The following is a 19,235-nucleotide window of genomic DNA, read 5'->3' on the forward strand; positions in this document are numbered from 1 at the left end:
TATTGCGATCTACTTCGAAAAAGGAAGATAGCCATGCTTCATGCGCGCAGCGCGCGCATGAATCGGCAACAGCCTCGGTGTGGGAGTAGTACTACCTTAAAGGGAAGTGGGATGGAATTATCACCCGCGGCAGTGAACTTATTTTACGTCCATGACAAACCATTAGTGATCGACTCAAGTCCGGGCCTTCCACTCTTCTTCCCTTCCCTTCCGCTTGCTTCCAAACCATATATATATCGCTGCGCTACCGCAACTTTCCGAGTATAGAATTATCTCTGTTGAGCTCCAGACACTTCTGTTCTTCCCTGTTATACTTGCTTCTACTCTCGAGTCGCATTGCGGTATTCGGCACCCGCGCTTCTCCGCACACCGACCCGAAGATCACCATTATCGGCTTGACTCATTCACATTTTGAAAGGAGTCAATTCCAACGTCCAAACCAAATCTACTGTCCCAATTGCATACACCAGAATAATCAGTCTCAAGCTTCAGCATATCTACGCTCGGTCTCAAAGAAACAAGTACCTACGCCACATATATCCTTTGCCCCGCTCAAGTGAGGGGCATATCTTCGCAACTCAACATGCCTGCAGACACCGATCCCAGTCTTCAATTCGATTCAATTGAAGATACAATTAAGGCTTTCAGTGAGCATTGTTCCCCTTACCCCTCTCCTCTATATTCTTCCCATTTGTGTTGAAGGCGCACACATGTGGAAACGTCCCGAGGCAATTCCAACCGGCAAACGCTAACCCACATGACTCTGCATAGATAATGGAGAATTTATAATTGTGCTTGATTCACAAGACCGTGAAAATGAAGGCGATCTTATTATTGCTGCCGACTCAATTACCCCCGCTCAGATGGCTTTCCTGGTTCGCTTCACAAGGTGGGAAACCCCCTCGGCCCGATATCCTCATGAATCCCAACTGCAATTGCATGTGTCTCATATACCGCACTTACTAACCTTTCCTTCCTTGTACCAGTGGTTTAATTTGCGCGCCCGTATCCCCCGAAATCGCCAATCGACTCAGTCTACCCCAGATGGTGCTTGAGAATGCAGACCCGAAAGGAACCGCATACACGATTTCCGTCGATTCTAGTGACCCATCCGTTACCACCGGTATCTCCGCGCAGGACCGCGCCCTCGCATGCCGAACACTTGCCTCCCCGACTGCCCGCGCCGAAGATTTCCGGAGACCGGGCCATATCATCCCCCTCCAGGCCAGGAGCGGTGGTGTGCGCGAAAGGAGAGGACACACTGAAGCCGCAGTCGAGTTCTGCCGTCTGACTGGCAAGGTACAAGCTGGTGTGATTGCTGAGTTAGTGGAGGACGGCGAGCTGGTCCCGGGCGTCCCAGAGATCGGTGGCAATAACGGTATGATGAGACGTGATGGGTGTTTGAAGTTCGGCAAGAAATGGGGCATTAAGGTATGCACCATCGAAGACCTGGTTGAGTACGTCGAGAAAACAGAGGGTAGTTCTGTTGTCACAAATGGCAAACAGTAAGAAGTTCGAGCGTCACAATGTTTTTTTTGTATAGCCCTTTTTCCCTTTATTGTCATGTTTATAACTATTCTTCTCGGCTCTTTTTCCCTTGCGGAGTGCATGTTTACGACTCGTTTATGAGGCTGTTTTAGTATATACTATTGCTAAGCAACAGGTGGAGGTTGGGTGGGCAAAAGGACATCTATTGAATGTCAGATGGCCATACTTCTCTCAAATTATAGAATGGATACGACAGGGCAATATGAAGTTACAGAAATAGATATAGATGCTGGTCACATCTGTAAATTTAGTCTAAAAGCAAAGTAATTTGGGACCAAGCATTGGTTTATAGCAAAATCAACCGCAGCCAAATCCATGTAGCAAAGCATCGCCCTCATTCTTTTCTCGATCTCGCACTCACCCTTGCACATTGCGAATGTAAGCAAGTATCAATAAAGATAATAACGAAGTTTAGAGGCTAGAAATGGTTAACATTCATATGCAGTTCCCGAGAGTAGTATTAGCCGAAATCACGTTTGCTCTATGGACCCGAACAAGGGACGGGGATCTGAAATGACCCCTTATACAAGGGTTCCATATACGAAATATTATCTACTGGAGCCACTCCTATCAAGCTCACTATACAAGAAAGCGGTAGGCCTTCGCAACGTAACTCGTTTAATCTAACCCCTACTAAATATACCTGGCCTAGATTGGATTGAAAGAACTGGTCTATATCCTGGACTCTGATAGAGACACTTTTAAGGCTTATTGAATAGCGTAACTACTCCGGAGTAGGAAACGAGTATGCCACGCAAAGCAGCGGACCACCTCTGTATTCTTAAGTCTACTAAGCTAGTATATAGCATGTTATCTTACCCTGGTAGTTTAAACTTGTTGAATTCTCTGGGTTTAATAGTTTATTAGTCCAGTATATCATAGGCCATATATAACTTCTAAATAGATAAAAAAATTGAATCGATTGAGATATTGAGGTTGAAATATACGCCATAATCTATGGAGTTACAGAGATGACCGGCTCGCTTACTGAATACATTAGTTGATATTATACCGATTACTATAAAATATAACTGTATTTTCTCAGAATAATCATCAAAAGCGTTAACGAGATGATAGAAAATTATCTTAAACCGTAAAATATTATGCTACACTCTATATCTACATCTGCACAATATTATAAACCTGTACAATATCTGATTGTTGATATCGAGACGGAGAGACAGTAATCAAATGTCGATAGCAACCCTCCATGCTTTTCGTGGAATTCAAAATGCTTCAGTCGTTCTGCGTTCGCAGGATCGAATCCTGCCGTCATATTGATGCTGGGGACTGGTTAAACCCGCCGGCATTCAATTTCATGAACAATTCGAAAGAATGATTTCGTAGGTTCACACCCTACCACTGACATTTACTTTGTTCTTCCCTTTCTTCCTTGAGAGTTTTCCTTGTTCGGTCTTTTTGCCAACTGTCAGGTGGGTGCGCCGAGTGATCTCTTGATAGTTTAACTCTTAAATCTACGATATAGGTTATTAGAGTGTTGTAGATTTGGTTGGAAGATAATGTATGGCAGGTCTATAATATAGTTTCTTTATATGTTATAGCTACCTATATTACGTAGTTTTTAGCCTATACTAGAGCTATACCAGGCAGGTCTTTTTGTAATTATAATAAAGTAAGAGGTGTGCATGCCGAATCCCGGTGGCTGGTGGCTGGTGGCTGACTTCCACACTTGCTGAAAATATATGTGAAATAGACTGTGATTAGAGTATCTTGATCCAGGAATATAGTTTCCTGTTAAGATGGATACCTCTGTTTAAAGCGAGAGCTTTGCCAATGCGTTTTACGATAGAGCCAGACTCTGACGCCATATCATCCACTATATACACGCTTCAGTGTCCACCAGCCTGATAATGGAAAGGTAAAAGGAGATAAAACCATCTTGCGCTTGCTAATTATGCTGTCTATAAAGAGCAGAAGTGTGGTCTATCTAACAAGGTATGCATCTGAACGGTGTATAGCCAAGCTCCCCAATATGCAAAAAAAGTAACTTCACGGCTTACAGCCCTAAGCCTCCCATCCGCCGTACTTCATCGGCCTGTCTTTCTAAAGCTCTCCGCATCATGCTGGAATATTCACGTTCTCGCATCCGCAACTCACGTCTCCTGTTTCGTAACTCCTCACGTTTAGCGCTGTCCATATCTTCGCTAGTATCGATGAGATCATCTTCCTCTTCATCTTCGTCGTAGTCATACGTATCGGCGAATCTAATCCGACCAACACGTTCGCCTGTCCAGACGAGGAGTTCATCTCCCGTTAAATTTCCACCCGTAGGTAGAATCTTCCGAGCAACCTCGTCGTTGCTCCGAGGACTAGATGAGTCATTCCACAGGCCGCGGGCCTCTTCTTCGCTCTCACCCCGCATATTAGTGTTAAATCCTGAAGAGTCTTGTTCATCCTTCCGATGAGGTTTGTAATCGTTGATGTTGAATCGACGAACTTCCGCTCGACCGTCTCGTTCAACCCATTTAATGTTCCCATCTCCGTCAGAATAGACTATACGGGTTCCGTGCGACTCGACAGATAACACCTTCAGGCTTGCAGAACTTTGACGGTTTTGATAAATTGGTGTTAAGCTGGATGATAGATCTGATGGTCCGTTCTCTCCTTGCACACCCGATGGCGTAAGGCTGTATAGCTCAAGAGAGCCTTTGCCTTTGTATTCACCACAGGCGACAACCTTATGCGAGTCTGGGCAGGACGAACCAGAAAACAGAGGAAACTGTGGCGCTGGGACAGAGGCGAGACCGCATAATCGACCTCCCGAGTGAATCGTGTTCTGCAAGCGGGGAAAGAACCGCCGGTCATATTGCAAGATGCTTGGGAATCGTCCGGCAAGGAAGATGGAATTCACATGAGGGGCCGGGGGGTGCAGTAAGGCAAGTGGTCCTGGTTGGAACAAAGGAGCATAGTCTTCACCTGTCTCTAAGGGGTTGGGGCTTCGTATGCGATGGGGAGGCTGTCCGTTGGGCTGAAGCTGGAGAAGGGGGGAATCCGGAGGAGCATAGATCTGTGATTTCGGGACCAAAGAGAGTGTTGGTTTTTCACACCGAAGATTAATGGCCTCTTCTTCCTCGGTTGCAGATAGCCGACCATCGTATATGTGAAGGCTCAACGTAGTAGCTAGAGTTAAGGGCACGGAGTAATCCGTCTCTTGAGACAGGGCAAAGATCGACCAGGGATAACGCTGCTGTGAGATTACACTCAGCGTCTCGAGATCGACTTCATTTAACACATTGGCAACAGCGAGATATGCTCTTCGACGGATTGAGTCCACGCTCACACATTCCCCAAGATTAATAAACTCCAGCCCTGATTTAGCCGCTGAGTTGTCCCTCCGGCCGGATAGATTAGCCATTAGAATGCCCGGCCGGCTAACTCCAAGAATCCTGCCTTTAGTAGATTGAGACCCGATTGAATGGGAATGATTTAGATCCCAAATACAAACACTGCCGTCGTCTAATGGCGCGATAGCCTTGTTCTGTCGCGCGGAGCTCCAATCCCGGAGCAACCCCATACCTTTGACCTCGCGGTGTCTCTTTTTCCCTTGGCTTTCTTTTGTAAAGGGCTGCTGAAGCCAATTGAAGGATATCGGTCCATTGCGAGCAATATACTCCGAATACCAGTCGATATCTTCACCCTCATACGACGGATCCCACGTTGCTGCCGCTCTTGACCGTTCGGCAAATGACACATTCTGATTCCCGTTTGAGAGCGACATATCTGGTTGAATTAGGGAACGGAGAGAAGTCTGGCCCAATGAGCTAATGGGAGTAGTAGAATCTGTGACACGGCGTGTCGAGGCCCCGTTGGCCGAGTAAGAGGCGTTTGCGGCGGCCCATGATTGTTCATAAGAATGGAGTCTCCATAGATTATTGTCCCGCGCGAGTCCGAAGAATCGTTTAGAGACAGACTGAAGCTGTACCTGCTCATGCGGCGAGAGATCTGGTGTTTCACAAGGATGGTTAGCTCGTATAGTGACTGTGGCAAAAGGTACTACACAAGGACCCCCCGCACTAAAAGACCGGAGTGTGGAGAATAGTGTAAATTGACTGGGAAATTGGAAAGAAATGAGATTAGATGTGCTTACAGTCAATTATCTTAGCAAGAATCTCTACGGGCAGCTTCTCCATGAGGAAAACTGGTCCGGAGACACCATCGAGGCCAGACAGATCCAATTGGGGCTCACTACAAAGATGTGGGACAGGCCGTTTCTTGTTGGGTTCCAGACTTTTCTTTATGAATCTCCCCGCCATCAGTGATCAGCCTGATTGGCATCACGTGTTGCCATGCATTGCGGTGGAGACTAGTAGTACTATTTATTTAAGAAAGCCCATGTTGATGGTTGACTTTATCACAGTATAAGATTATCTGCGGCTATAAATTTATTTTCATGACAAGGCTCTGCTTGGCCACCTCGGTTATTTGAGAGCATACCCACGCTCTTAATTCCAATTGGTATCTTTTATCCAATCCATCATAAATCATATTAGTCATACAGAAGGTGACCCTTTATCAAGTCCCAAATGAAAAAAGCGAAGGATTGCACTGAGCCCGGAAGAAACTTTAAGGGCCAGATAAAAAGCACCACCGATTAGCCCTCAGGCTTGTAGACAGCGTCTTTGCAAAGAACAGCAACTCTTTTAAAGAAACGTCGCCATTCAAGCGGGTCACCTTTCACTTTCATAAATTCAATCTCAAATAGACCCTCTGACACGCATTCGATGATGACCTTACCCTGGAGCGTGCACATTCGGCCATCCCTGGTGACAATTCTTATCATTGCTGACGCATCACCGGCAGAAACCGCGGGTACCGAGGGCACGGGCACCCCCAGGCGATGCAGAGCCTCACAGATGAGGGGTACAAGGATTTTCAGTTCCCACGTGGAGTAAAAGCGAGTCAAAGGCCTGGACGGTACTATATCACGGAATTGTTGTGCCTTCTGTGTTCGGCTGAGAGGCACAGAGGGATGAGGAGAAAACTGTGACATAGATGGCTCATCCTCAAGCGTGTCAGCTACATAGGTATCGTCCACCGAGAGAGGTTGCCCCATCGATTGAGTGGATGAAAAGACGTCAGTTAAGTGAGGCGTATCCCAATCAACTAGCATGTGGCCTCTTGGCATCTCAGGTTGCGTCGACGAGATCCTGAAGTCGTTGTCCAGATCTCCTATGTCCATGTCCATTCGGCAAGGATCAACGCCACTATTTGCTCGCCGAGCGAGGGGATCCTGCGAGAAGTCTATATGAAGAGACTCGAACATCGTTGTGGCCATATTTATTGGGTCTCTGAGCCTGCCATCCGGTGATAAAAACCTATTCTGCCGTGTATACCAGGGGTGCCTCCGAACATCTTCCAAAGAGAAGCGGCTGGCTGGGTCGATATTTAGCATACCCCGTAGTAATGATAAGGTCGCGACTGGTAATTGTTGCCAGAGTTCATCACTTGTCCGTGCGTTGGTTGTGACATATTCGTGGAACTCGTAGCTATTTTCTGTTGGGCTATCCCAGGGTGTATTGCCGGCCAGGAGAACGAAAAGGACAATTCCGCATGACCAAATGTCGACCAGATCCGGTTGGTAGCCTATCCCTTTCGTGTTGTTTTTATTGCTGCAAGTAATGACCTCCGGTGCAATATAAGGCGGACTGCCACAGAAAGTGGTGGAAAGCTTTGTCACCCCTTTATACTCGAACAAAGTTGCCAGGCCAAAGTCTGCGATTTTCAAATTCCCATCTGCCGTCAAGAGCATGTTTTCCGGTTTGATATCGCGATGGCCCACGCCTTTCGAGTGCATATATCCTACTGCACTGACAAGTTGTGAGAAATATACATGAGCAATATCCTCCCCCACACCTTCATCAGCCTCGATCTTATCAAAAAGATCGCCTCCCTCGGCCAGTTCCATAGCGATCCACCTCCATACCCCATCCTCTCCGGTTTGGAAGAATGATATTATATTATTATGATCGCCGATGTGTTTGTGCACCGTCGCTTCCATTTGCAATTGCCGTGGACTGATCTTGCCATGTCGCGCTGCGTATTCTTTATGGATGAATTTCACGGCGAAGACCGGATTATCCGTGTGCGACGGGCATGCCTTTTTGATGCTATTATACAACGACACGAAACAGCATTAGCAAATTGCAGCCTACATTGCAACAAACAATAAGATTAGATAAAGAATAATAAACATACCACGCGTAGGCACCCTGGCCGATTGTCTTGGAGACAATACGAAAGGGCAAATCGTTTGGCAATGGGGCGAGTTGGGAGTGGTGCATCTTGAGGTGGCCCTCTATGAGCCTGGCCGTAATAGATCAGTGGACTGAGTAGAGTAGAAAGACAGAAAGATCCTTGTCATACAAAAGCCAGGTTTAGATCCATTATCCTGGAATGATGAAGATAGGCAAGGGCCAAGATGGCTGAGGAACGCGGCACGCGAGTTGCCACTTTATCCTCTTTGGGTAATATGTTGATCCGCCGGGCACAACATTCATGATGAGGACATAAACACGAGAGAAATATTGTGACATAGCCGGATAGCGGATGGACATATAAGTTATACCAGGATAAGAAGAAATAATTCTATAGCAGAAATCAAGAATATAACAACAAGTTAATCATTCATATGACTCCTACGGGGGAACCAACGTGAAAAAGAGGATGTTGGTAAGTTTGATGTTCGTCATACAACTCTAGACCCGCAGCAGCATGTCGCCTGCCGTCTGGAGGATTTCGAGTGACAGGGCACTTCTTTTAATTCGATCGTAATTTAACACACTGGATAATAGATGATATCCAGAACTTTACATGATCCTTGTACGGGCTATCATTGAATTAGAAAGCATCATACGGAGGGTGCACACTATACAAAAATCTCCGACCTCATCTCACGAGGCAATTTTAACTAAGAAAAACCAAATTCTATTTGATAGCGTGATGAACGAACGAGTCAGATTTGTGGTGTAAGATCAGGCGGGGCTTTTTTTTTTTTTTTTTTAGGCCTGCGTTGCCGGGGGCGCATTTATTTGGTTGGTACAGTAAACAAAAGGAGCCCGAAAAAGGGCTTTGAGTGCCTTCCAAGGTTTCCCTGTTTGCGAAACCCAACCTTCCCTTTGTCCTTGCCAGTTTAGAGGTTTATAATATTACACCTGTAAGGTTCCTTGTTCTTTCTGTATACCCCTGCATTGCAAGTTTCGAAAGTCAATCTGGGAACTTTCGACTGCTCTGAATCCGATCAGATCCTCTCCGGTTCATTCTGTGGGTCGTCCCGTTCACTTTCCAGCCAACTGCGGTACCGCATTCGCATCCGGCGTCATTCCAGACAGCAACCCTCTCCTGCTACTGTCGCTCACATTCCACAACCTTCCGGAAGTCTTTTTTTTTTCCGTTATTTTCCCCGTCAAGTAGGATCCAAGTATTTTATCTCTACTCTCTCGCTTTCGTGGGAAAGCCACCATGGACTATACAATGGAGGATACTCAGAACTCCGCTCCGGAGGCGCGTGAGGCGTCCAAGCTGAACTCAGCACCCCAGCGGAATGACAGCCAAAGCGTAACTAAACGGTATTATACTTGGAAGATAAATAAAAAAGTGAAATAGATGCTGACTTATATTCATCCATATAGCCTCCAATCTGAACTGATGCAACTTATGCTCTCGCCTTCTCCCGGTATCTCCGCATTTCCTGACGCCGATGGCAACCTTACTTCCTGGACTGCCACCATCAGCGGCCCCAATGAGACTCCGTATGAGGGCTTGACATTTAAGCTCTCGTTTGCCTTCCCCAACAATTACCCTTATTCTCCACCAACCGTCCTCTTCAAGACCCCCATCTACCACCCCAATGTGGACTTCTCTGGACGTATCTGTCTGGATATCTTGAAAGACAAGTGGAGTGCTGTGTACAATGTGCAAAGTGTTCTCCTGAGCTTGCAAAGCTTGCTCGGTGAACCAAACAAGTGAGACACTAGTACTCTTGTATGTGACATACATCGTTACTGACGGTCGAATAGTGCCAGTCCTCTCAACGCTCAGGCAGCCGAGCTGTGGGACACGAACCAGGAAGAATACAAGCGTCATGTCCTTGCGAGACACCGTGACGTTGATGATATTGAGTAAACTGTAATGACTTTTGTCGGCTCTTGCCGTAATGTGGCGTTAAGGACAGACCGTGTTTCTTTTGGATGCATTGCATAGGGTCTGTGCGTCGTCGTTTCTTGGGGCGTCTCACTGGAGACTTTGTCACTCCTGCATTTTGGCTCAGGGATACGGTTCGATACATAAGGGATACAAATGGTTCTGGAGTTTGCGTTGGGTTCACCTTCTGTTATGGGACTGCGGGTTTAACTCAAGTATAAGAGTGCTCGCGCCCGTGGAATAAATATGTTCCTTTCTTTCTCTTGCAAATTAATAACTGTTAACCATATTTCTCTAATGAATTTTACCTCCAGCGTCTTGCGTACTAAAATGGTATGGATATCCGGCAGCTTAGCTGATATAATTCTATCACACCTAATCCGGCGTGATCATTTAGATCCCGAGTCAGTTAGGACGGCCCTATCCATTACTTGGAATCGAATTGAGGGTACTAGTTGAGTTCTCTAGCTTTCTCGTGACAGTTAGGTTGACTCTCACGTGGTGTACACTTGGATCTCGGTACCCCATGAGCTGCCCAGGCAATCTATGTTTACGGACAGCCCACTGACAATTAGTAGAAGGATAACCGCATGAAATTTCGAAAGAGATGCTTTGAGGGCTTTTTGCTATCAGATATAGAGATAGGGTTACTGGGACAGCAAGAGAGAAGACAGGACACACCAACGCAAAGCGCTAGATCGACTTCGCTTACTGTAATACATTACAGCAGTCGTCGAATACAGTAGCGTCGCGTGCAGTTACTCGTAGGCACAGCGGCCACAGGGAGATTGTAGTTGGATAATGACAGAATATATGGGTGGAAATATATCACCAAATTTGGATATAGTAAGATGGCCAGAATATTCAGATAGTATTTTCTGCTCGCAGAGCAAATGAGCCGAAGACTCCTATTGAAATCATTGCATCAAGAAAGAGTTGAGATCGTGAGCTCCTGGTCTCATGGAGATACAAGTATATACAATACTTCTGCTTCGAAATGGTCAATAAAAATCGCGAATGTCAAAGAAATATGCAAAAGAACACCCGCAATTAAATAGTACAGTTCAAATGGCACGATACATGCTCAGATCAATGTTCCCGCATTGTTGTTAGGATGTTGAGATGTATTGCTCTTCATTTGTAATTAGGAGACCCGCGATGGCCGCACTCGTCAGAGTACTGATGGCACCCGTGAGCATGGCGCTGACAGCAACACGGGACACATCGCCAGCTCGGCTGGGTGCTAGCTGGGCCAGCACACCAATTTGGTTTCCGAGAGAACCGATGTTGGCGAAACCACACAGGGCATAGGTGGCGATCAGCCGGGAACGGGGCGACAGACTTTGGAACTCTTCTTTGTTCTGCAGGTAATCGTACGCGATGAATTCATTCTGTTTGGAGTCTGTTAGCATGTTTGTTTGTTCTCTCGAATCAGAGACAACGGGGCTTACCATAACAAGCTTGGTTCCGATGAGTTTAGCGACCTTCAGGAGATCACCGTCGCGGGAGACACCAAGAAGGAAGGCAACCGGGTAGCAGATGTAGCCAACAATGAGTTCAATTGTCAAATCCGGCTCGTAGATGTTCAGGTAGTGACCCCACCAGGTCAACAGGCCGTCAACGAGACCCACGAGGGAGATGATACACAAAAGTGTAGTGGCAATCATGCCAGCAATCTTGATACCCATCCAAGCTCCGTTGGAGAATGCGTGAAGAGCGTTAGCTGCTTTGTGGCTATCGTCTTCGGGAACGACAATACGGCCAGCTGTCAGCGTTTCCTCTTCTTCGGGCCAGCGCAACTTAGATGCTGCTACGGATGCCGGAATACTCATCACACATGAGGACACCAGCGCTTGGGGGTTCAGACCCATCCCAATAAAGGACACCAGGACCGATCCTGCGATAGTAGCGAATCCAGAGCACATGACTTGGTGGATTTCCGCCATCGTAAGATAGGGAACGAAAGGCTTGATAAGCATGGCCGACTCGCCTTGTCCGATAAAAGGAGATGCAGCTGCCACCACAGCCTCAGCTCCAGAGATGCGCATAGCCCAGAAAAAGAATACGGCAAACTTGCCAATTGCCCACTGAAGAACGCCAGTGTAGTAGAGTAACTGGACGATAGACACGAAGAAGATGATAGCCGGGACCACACTAACGAGGAACCAGCTGCTGTGCTTATCGGCCCAACCAGTCTCCACCAAGAAATCCACACCTTGTCTGGAGAACTCCAGGAGTTCTCTGGCCAATGTGGAGATAAAATTGAAGATATCATATCCAGCCTTGGTTCTGAGGACGAAGAGTGCAATGATGAATTGCACAAGCATTCCCACGATGACGGTATGCCAGATAATTTTCTTCCGATTTCTTGAGGTAAGCCACAAGACAAAGAGGAAAACAACTAGTCCAAAGAGACTGACAGCCCTGTTCGCGCGGGTATTGTCTGCAGACTCTGGCGAGGCAAATGAGCCGACGATAATCACGGCAATCGTCAGGAGCGCGCCGCTGGGGATTCTTAGTTTCTCTGGGATTAGGCTAACGAATCGTGAAGCGGTCTGATTCCATAACCAGTAGACTGGTCTGGTCACAATCGAAATGGGAACATAGAGAAAGATGAGGCGCAATGTAATCGCGAGGTAGATCAAGAATGGGATCAACCAGCCCAGATCATACCGGTGGAGGATGAGACCGGCAATCCACCAGCTATAAGTGACATAATGAGCTTTGACAAGATCACAGCTACCTCGCTGGCAGGCGTCCCTGACAGCCCGAAGAAGGCACAACTCACCCGGTGAACAAGAGCCAGATGACGGCGTAGACAACATGCTTCAGCCACGGGCGATAGCGGCGCCACGACCGCGACGGGACGTTTTCACCTGCCTCCTCGTCTTTATCGTCCTTCTTCTGGCCACTGCTATCGAGAGAATCCGACTCTGGTAGTTCTCTCTTCTCGGAGTGCACATCTTTTGTGTAAGTGATATCTTCCTCGATATCCCGTTGCGCATTGGGAATTGCGCCATGACGCTGTGGCGTAGCTTCCTCCATCGTAGGCATAGTATAGGAGACCGCGTGACTCGCAGACGTGTCGTTGCCCTCCAGTTTCTTCTCATCCACCATCTCCACGCAGCTTGTACCGTATCAAGTAGGCACGTCAATTAACCCCGTTGATCTGTTGAAGACTGTGGCAAGGTCAAAATGTGGTCAATATTTCACTGACGGGGCAAGACCGGGGGAAGATCAATAGAATTTTATTGAATGCATGGACCCAGACATGAAATGATTGGGGATTGATAATGAGATAATGAAAATGTGTGTGAAACGAGTAAAAATTTCAGCTCAGGCCATGTCCACCTGAGATAAGGCCCGTTAGAGGAAAACTGACCGATGCAAGGCTGGGACTTATCGGTTGACAACCAGCAAGCGGGGATAGTGTATGTTCTTAACTTTAAGACCTTGTCGCATGGCATGGCATGGTGTTCTCAACTAACCAGGACGCTAGTAGCTCGTTTTCTACGGTTGTTCTGGATGCCTAGGGAAATTTTTTTTCTTCTTTCTTTTTCCATGCCCTCCCCCGATACCTTTTGTCGGAGCAGCGTGCTAAACTAGTAGACCATTTACTAGTATCTACGGAACACAACCGGTGGCTGGGTAGTGGATTCAACCAGTAATGGAAAAGAAAAAGAGAAAAATTTCTTAGAAGGGAGCTAATTTAAAACTCCACTTACCCATTCCCAGATTATGGAGAGTGGCAAAGGTATCTTTTTTTTTTTCTTGTCTGGTGATAAGACTGTTGCAGCACTAAAACGTCACTAGGGACAAGATTACAGGCCTGAAGCCGTAGATTGGCGGAAGATCAACCATGAGAGGCGCGAGTTTCTTAGGTTACCAACACCTTGACAATAAATTCCCGCACAAAAGTCGCTCGTGTGCCGCCTCCTCTAATTAGGTTAATGCCGATACTGAATCCCTTGGAGATGAAAATAAACTATGCAGGCAGAGACCAGATATTTTTGGCCCTGGATATTCCTTTCAAGATAATATGTGTGATTTGATCGTTATAAGGTTAGGGTTCACCACTAATTCACCGAACCGTGGTTGGGAAGGTTTGAATACAGTTTCTATTTGAAAATGATATCCACCTCGAGGTCGCTGAAGAAGGCACCACAGTGGGCATACCTTAGTTCTCAACCACTCTGGAGTACATGAATTAGCGCTATGGGCTCAAAAGGGTAAAGTGCACCGACACTAACCGCTCTTCCGACTCAGGTGCCAAGTCCCCCGAGTATAAACTAGATAACATCAATGAATCCCTTTGTATCGGTGTACGCCGGAGGCTTGCCGAACGTTGTTTTACCACTGTGCGACCAACAAACGAGGGCTTCTGATAGGGCTCGATAAGCTCTCGGAGTGCCAAGCCACCAATACTCTTCCTGGATTTAGGGTGACATTGATTACTACATAATGAGATGTATGTACGGAGATTGCCGGACTTTCGGTCTGGTCTTTTATACAGAATTAGTTATGATAACGACGATCCGGGGTAATACACCAATTGTGATCCTTTCCAGGGCCATCCGTACTCTGGAGTAGTGCAAGGGATGTACATACATACTTTAGCAGCATCAAATTTGCCCCGTATTCATCGGGGCGGCTCGTTATTGTCCCACTTGCATATTGCATCGTTAGGTTACATCGGCGTTCCACCGCGAGAAGGTTGAATCTTTTGTTTATTGCGATGCAATTTCCCTTCGACTGATCACATGTCACGAGAGAAATGTCGTCCGATCAAAACTTGTAGACGATGAGATATTTTGAAGCTCTATAACATGCCCTCTGTACGAAGTAACTATCCAATTGCCAGGTGTAGTCGGCATTTCGGATAAAGTTAGATTGTGCCGCAAACAAACATGGCCCACCATAGTACCTCAAGCGGGGAACCCTGACCCTGTCAATGTCATCGATGATCTGCCCCTACCTCGACCTCCGTCGTCATTTTTCTTCAACCAAGCTATACTTTCGCCATGAGCTCAAGCGATATCGATTGGGAGCTAGAAGAAGGGGTTCCCCAGGTTGACGACCCTTTCATTCAACAGTATCTGAAGGGCCGTACCTCCCTCGTATTGGAGGAGCAAAAACAGCGATATGGTCAGTTTCCTCCCCACAGGTAGCTAGACATTCACTCGGAGCTTATTACTCACCAATATTGTTATTATAGACACCAATCTTCGCAAGGCCTTGTCGCCAGTAGCTACGAAGGCTTGCGAAATCGTTTCCAAGATACGCACCCGCGATCTAACAAATTTAGGACTGAACGAGGAGATTCCCCGCCAATTAAACTCTACCTCTCAGACAAGTCGCATGTCCCACCTTAACAGGGATGAGGTGCAGAAAACCGAACTATGGAGAATCTTACAGAAGATGCCGAAGGGGTCACTGTTACATGCACACATGGAGACCATGTTTAATATCGACTTTGTAATAGAGGAGGCCTTTAAAACTCCAGGCATCCACATATACGCCCCAAGCCCTTTGGCCACTCAAAGAGGCTATGAAGAAGGGACTTTCTACTTCCGATACTCACCACCGGTACAAAGCTTGGAGCACGAGCCCACGTTATGGGACCCCAGCTACGAACCATCTAGTTTAATCAGCTTACAAAAGGCGGCGACATCGTTTCCCAAGGGTGGAGAATCTGGGTTTCGTGACTGGCTGAAGAAGCGATGTATTTTCGCTTCAGAGCATTTATATCATGAACATGGGTCCGATGATATGTTGAATGCCTACAGGACTTTGTCGTCTGTTGTTAACTCGCTTTTAAGCTACGAGCCCATTTTCCGCTCGTGCCTTCGTTGGATGTTCTCACAACTTGCTGCCGACGGCATAAGCTATGTGGAACTTAGGCATTCTTTTACATTCCCATACAGACGAGAAGGAATCTCTGCTCCTGAAGAGGACTATTCTGCATGGTGCCATGCATTTCAGGAGGAACTTGAGCTTTTCAGAAGCACGGAAGAAGGAAGGTCGTTATGTGGAGCACGCGTCATCTGGACAGCCTCACGCACACTGTCAAACAGGGAAATGTCTGGTAGCATGATAAACTGCATCCTGGCGAAGCAGGACTTTCCAGAGGTGATCTGTGGATTCGATGTGATAGGGCAAGGAGATGATGCCAGATCACTTGTCGACCTCGTTCCCATTCTGTTCTGGTTCCGAAAACAGTGCGCTGAAGAAGGGGTGGATATCCCTTTCCTTTTCCATGTCGGAGACAATCTATGTGATGGCAAACAGACTGAAAACGACCTGTTTGATGCGATTCTACTTGGCACTAGGAGACTAGGTCCTGGAGAGTCGCTATATAAGCACCCCTTGGTCCTGGAGCTGGTCAAAGAAAAAAAGATCCTCGTCGAGTGCTGCCCTATTGTGAAGGGTATCACTAGCCGAACAGATTCTACACAGGTTGATCCACTTTCGGTTCTTTTATCTCGGGGCATCCCTGTCTCTCTTAGCAGCTACCCTCCAGACCTTCCCGAGCATGGATTGAATAGCTTAACGTTTGAGTTTTGGCAGGCACTTCAGGGCCCCGATAACCTTGAGCTTCCGGGCCTTGCAATGATGGTGGAGAATTCAATCCGGTGGAGCTGCTATGAAGACCAGTCAACAGTCGAATGGCTGTCAGATATCCGAGAGGGAATACTGGGTGAAGGCATGAAGGCTGCCCGTTTACGGGACTGGTATGCTTGCTTCGAGAAATTTTGCGAGTGGATAGCACTGGAATTCGCTGAAGCGGATATATCTTAATTTTGAGCTTGAGTTTTCAAGGGGGCAGTATTGATGGAATTAATAGCTAATGTATAATAATACTGAACAATCAACGGCTCGTCAAGACCCTGCTCAGAGCCCGTATACTACTGTGTACAGACTCCGGAATACGATACCCACAGTGGATATTGAATGCAGATGACTGGCTTAGGAATATTAGTACTGAAAAACCCCGTTAGTGCAAGGCGGATGCCTGGCTCCTATCCTTGCAACTAACAGGGTTTTACAACTAACGGGAGAATCGATCTGATCGGCCTAAGGTCTCACCTCCTACACCAATATATGTATCTAAAATGAACCTTTTCAACATATAGCAGATCTATTCCCTGCGTAGGAGCTGATGACCCCTAACAGATACTACAGCTGCATAGCCCGGCCCCTACGGATTTTGCCATGCAGGTGGACAAAGCCAGTCTGGTTCCTACCCAACAGGGCGACAGAAGCATTTTTTTTTGTCGTTTGAGCGCCCTGGGAACGTCGGTGAGGCGTCCAAAGAAGACCACCACGTAGACGAGAGCTGAGATTGAACCGGCGCTCTTTTGACGTGCAGATTATATGATCAACGACTAAGCAGACGACTAAGCGGACGAGTAAGCAGGGCGACAACGCTCAGCTGTAGAAAAAGCGTATATCAGTTTGATGCTGACGCTCAAGCTTCCTCTGTATAAGCGTCCTTTCGTGGCGTGCAAGTGACTGAATAAGATCCTTGTTCCCCTCAACCTGTTGTTCTTCATATAGTCGGAGTTTCTGAAGGCTTTCTAAGGCTTCAAGGACTGATATCTGAGGAAGAGTTTGATAGAACTCATCATCATCTTCAGGCAGTTCACTGGCAGGTACGTACTGGCTTAGGATAGCGTCATCAAGGTCGATATTATTGTCATCAACCTGCTCTTCTGAAGGGTTAAGAAACTGATCGATATCCATCAGTTCCCTAATATAATTTGAAAACTGTAGTTTTTGAAGCTCCTTCTCAACCTCCTTAATAAGCTCTTGGTCAGTAGTTTTTTGAGAACCTTCAATAGTAAGAGCCCTTTGGAAGCAGTTCTTGATAGTATCACCTGGTAAATCTAACTCCCATATAGAAATAGCCCATCTAACTGCTCGTAGAATTGTCATTGTCGAAATTGGACTGAAGCCATTATCAAATTGCTCTACCATAAAGGAAACCCAGTGTCGTTTCCAATGTGTCTTCCATGTAGAGATAATACCTTGGTTGAGAGGTTGATAGCGTGAATTTGAATCAGCTGGAAGCCATATAACAAATGTATTCTGCAGTTGATGGGCTATTTCCCCAAAAGCAGACTCATGAGAAGAGAAGTTGTCCATTAAAAGGGCAACCTTTCGACCAGTCATCTTCTTATCAAACCATAAAAGCCATTCCTTGAAGATTATACCAGTCATCCATGCTATCTTATTATAACGCCAAAAGCAGCCTAGGTTCTCGACATTAATTCTTGCTGCACGGAAGGCTCTAGGCTGTTTAGCTGTCCCTATGAACCAAATAGGGAGACGCTCTGAGCCATCTGAATTGCAACAAAAGTGGGCAGTCACCCGGGATTTTTCTTTCTTCTGGCTAGAAATTGGACCAGTAGTTAAGCTCCGGTCTGGAAAGAGTCTCCAGTTAAGCCCAGTCTCATCACAATTAAAGATATCTTGAGGTGCGTAGCATTTTAGAGCTTGACATATTCCAATTATATCCGCAGCTGCACTCTCAGAAAGGCTTCCATCTTCTCCATGTAAATCTCTGCGCTTTATATTTCGGCGGTCTCGAGATCGATAGATCCGGGGATTACTAAATCGAGGCATGTCCCTTTCGGGATAGAGCCTAATCCAGGGCTGCTTAGCTATTGTACGGACAACTTCTTGTGTAACCGGCACGCGGCCTTCGGCTCGCTGAGTCCACTCAGAAAGGCTTCCTTCTACCTCTGGCCAGTGTTGTGTACGACGCCGTGTCTGCTTGAGGTCTCCGGGGGGGGAAAATCATCAAGGTATGGGTATCGAGATGAGAGAATTCGGGATACTATGGACTCGCTTATTGTCTCATTATAAGTCTGCTTAAACCATTCAGCAAGTTGTGACAGAGATAAAAGAGGCCTTAGAAAGTGTTGAGCTCGCAGGGCAGCCTTTTGGCGAATCGATTTGGCAGAGGCAGGTATTTTGAGTACCCCGTTACTTGCAAATTTATATAGGCCGCTGGGCGTATAAATGCAAGTCCCAGATTATCGGGGTTTGTGCAATTTTACATGGGGATATAAAGTGGCTACCGTAACGCTGGCAACTAACGGGGTTTTTTCCAGTACTGTGATCGTCCAGTCACGTGGAACGCAAGGAGATGGTGCGATGAGTTCGTTTGCGGAGATAATAACGGTCATACTCCATACGTATAGTAAATGATCTACCGGAATGTAATTATAGTAATTTATTCCTGGACTAGTACTACTACTAGTAGTATTCTTAGCCTCGGCAACATTCAGTGTTACCACTGGATAATCTATCTCATTGAGTCTGGCTATCGCTTTGAAAGGTACGGGAGTCAATAGTATCATGGACTAAATGTAGATCTACAGACTTGAAATTCGTGTTGCAACTGGTCTGAATCCTGTGGAAACCACGCGCTCGTGATAACGTGGGTGTGATATGAAGAAGATCCATCACGCATAGACTACCCGAAACCGGTAGCTCCCTCGTTGGGTTGCCACGGTTCAACT

General features: G+C 46.7%; 6 protein-coding genes across 6 annotated transcripts; 3 read left to right on the plus strand and 3 right to left on the minus strand.

Moving 5' to 3' along the window:
• Nucleotides 1–168: 168 nt before the first annotated feature.
• Nucleotides 169–1,755, plus strand: BDV27DRAFT_121886 (3,4-dihydroxy-2-butanone-4-phosphate synthase RIB3). Its single transcript, XM_032065484.1, has 3 exons — nucleotides 169–647; nucleotides 772–889; nucleotides 987–1,755. Exons 1-3 carry the CDS (start codon nucleotides 584–586, stop codon nucleotides 1,507–1,509), a joined length of 705 nt encoding a protein of 234 aa, XP_031931813.1. The 5' UTR covers nucleotides 169–583; the 3' UTR covers nucleotides 1,510–1,755.
• Nucleotides 1,756–3,373: 1,618 nt separating this feature from the next.
• BDV27DRAFT_33325 (uncharacterized protein) lies at nucleotides 3,374–5,789 on the minus strand. The gene is made up of 2 exons (XM_032076360.1): nucleotides 5,657–5,789; nucleotides 3,374–5,511 (listed from the first exon to the last, which is right to left on the minus strand). The coding sequence occupies exons 1-2, from the start codon at nucleotides 5,697–5,699 to the stop codon at nucleotides 3,566–3,568; spliced, it is 1,989 nt and encodes a 662-aa protein (XP_031931814.1). The 5' UTR covers nucleotides 5,700–5,789; the 3' UTR covers nucleotides 3,374–3,565.
• A 147-nt stretch (nucleotides 5,790–5,936) lies between these two features.
• BDV27DRAFT_121889 (putative serine/threonine protein kinase) lies at nucleotides 5,937–8,017 on the minus strand. The gene is made up of 2 exons (XM_032065485.1): nucleotides 7,765–8,017; nucleotides 5,937–7,676 (listed from the first exon to the last, which is right to left on the minus strand). The coding sequence occupies exons 1-2, from the start codon at nucleotides 7,848–7,850 to the stop codon at nucleotides 6,161–6,163; spliced, it is 1,602 nt and encodes a 533-aa protein (XP_031931815.1). The 5' UTR covers nucleotides 7,851–8,017; the 3' UTR covers nucleotides 5,937–6,160.
• Nucleotides 8,018–8,677: 660 nt separating this feature from the next.
• Nucleotides 8,678–10,093, plus strand: BDV27DRAFT_121890 (putative ubiquitin conjugating enzyme (UbcK)). The gene is made up of 3 exons (XM_032065486.1): nucleotides 8,678–9,134; nucleotides 9,198–9,530; nucleotides 9,585–10,093. Exons 1-3 carry the CDS (start codon nucleotides 9,028–9,030, stop codon nucleotides 9,688–9,690), a joined length of 546 nt encoding a protein of 181 aa, XP_031931816.1. The 5' UTR covers nucleotides 8,678–9,027; the 3' UTR covers nucleotides 9,691–10,093.
• Nucleotides 10,094–10,791: 698 nt separating this feature from the next.
• Nucleotides 10,792–12,958, minus strand: BDV27DRAFT_33351 (NupC/NupG family nucleoside CNT transporter). Its single transcript, XM_032076361.1, has 3 exons — nucleotides 12,497–12,958; nucleotides 11,160–12,411; nucleotides 10,792–11,099 (listed from the first exon to the last, which is right to left on the minus strand). Exons 1-3 carry the CDS (start codon nucleotides 12,823–12,825, stop codon nucleotides 10,818–10,820), a joined length of 1,863 nt encoding a protein of 620 aa, XP_031931817.1. The 5' UTR covers nucleotides 12,826–12,958; the 3' UTR covers nucleotides 10,792–10,817.
• Nucleotides 12,959–14,502: 1,544 nt separating this feature from the next.
• On the plus strand, nucleotides 14,503–16,821 carry BDV27DRAFT_33363 (putative CECR1 family adenosine deaminase). Its single transcript, XM_032076362.1, has 2 exons — nucleotides 14,503–14,853; nucleotides 14,924–16,821. Exons 1-2 carry the CDS (start codon nucleotides 14,730–14,732, stop codon nucleotides 16,504–16,506), a joined length of 1,707 nt encoding a protein of 568 aa, XP_031931818.1. The 5' UTR covers nucleotides 14,503–14,729; the 3' UTR covers nucleotides 16,507–16,821.
• Nucleotides 16,822–19,235: the final 2,414 nt, after the last annotated feature.

Source organism: Aspergillus caelatus (assembly GCF_009193585.1).
Source record: "Aspergillus caelatus strain CBS 763.97 unplaced genomic scaffold BDV27scaffold_19, whole genome shotgun sequence".
NCBI classification, from domain to species: Eukaryota; Fungi; Ascomycota; class Eurotiomycetes; order Eurotiales; family Aspergillaceae; genus Aspergillus; species Aspergillus caelatus.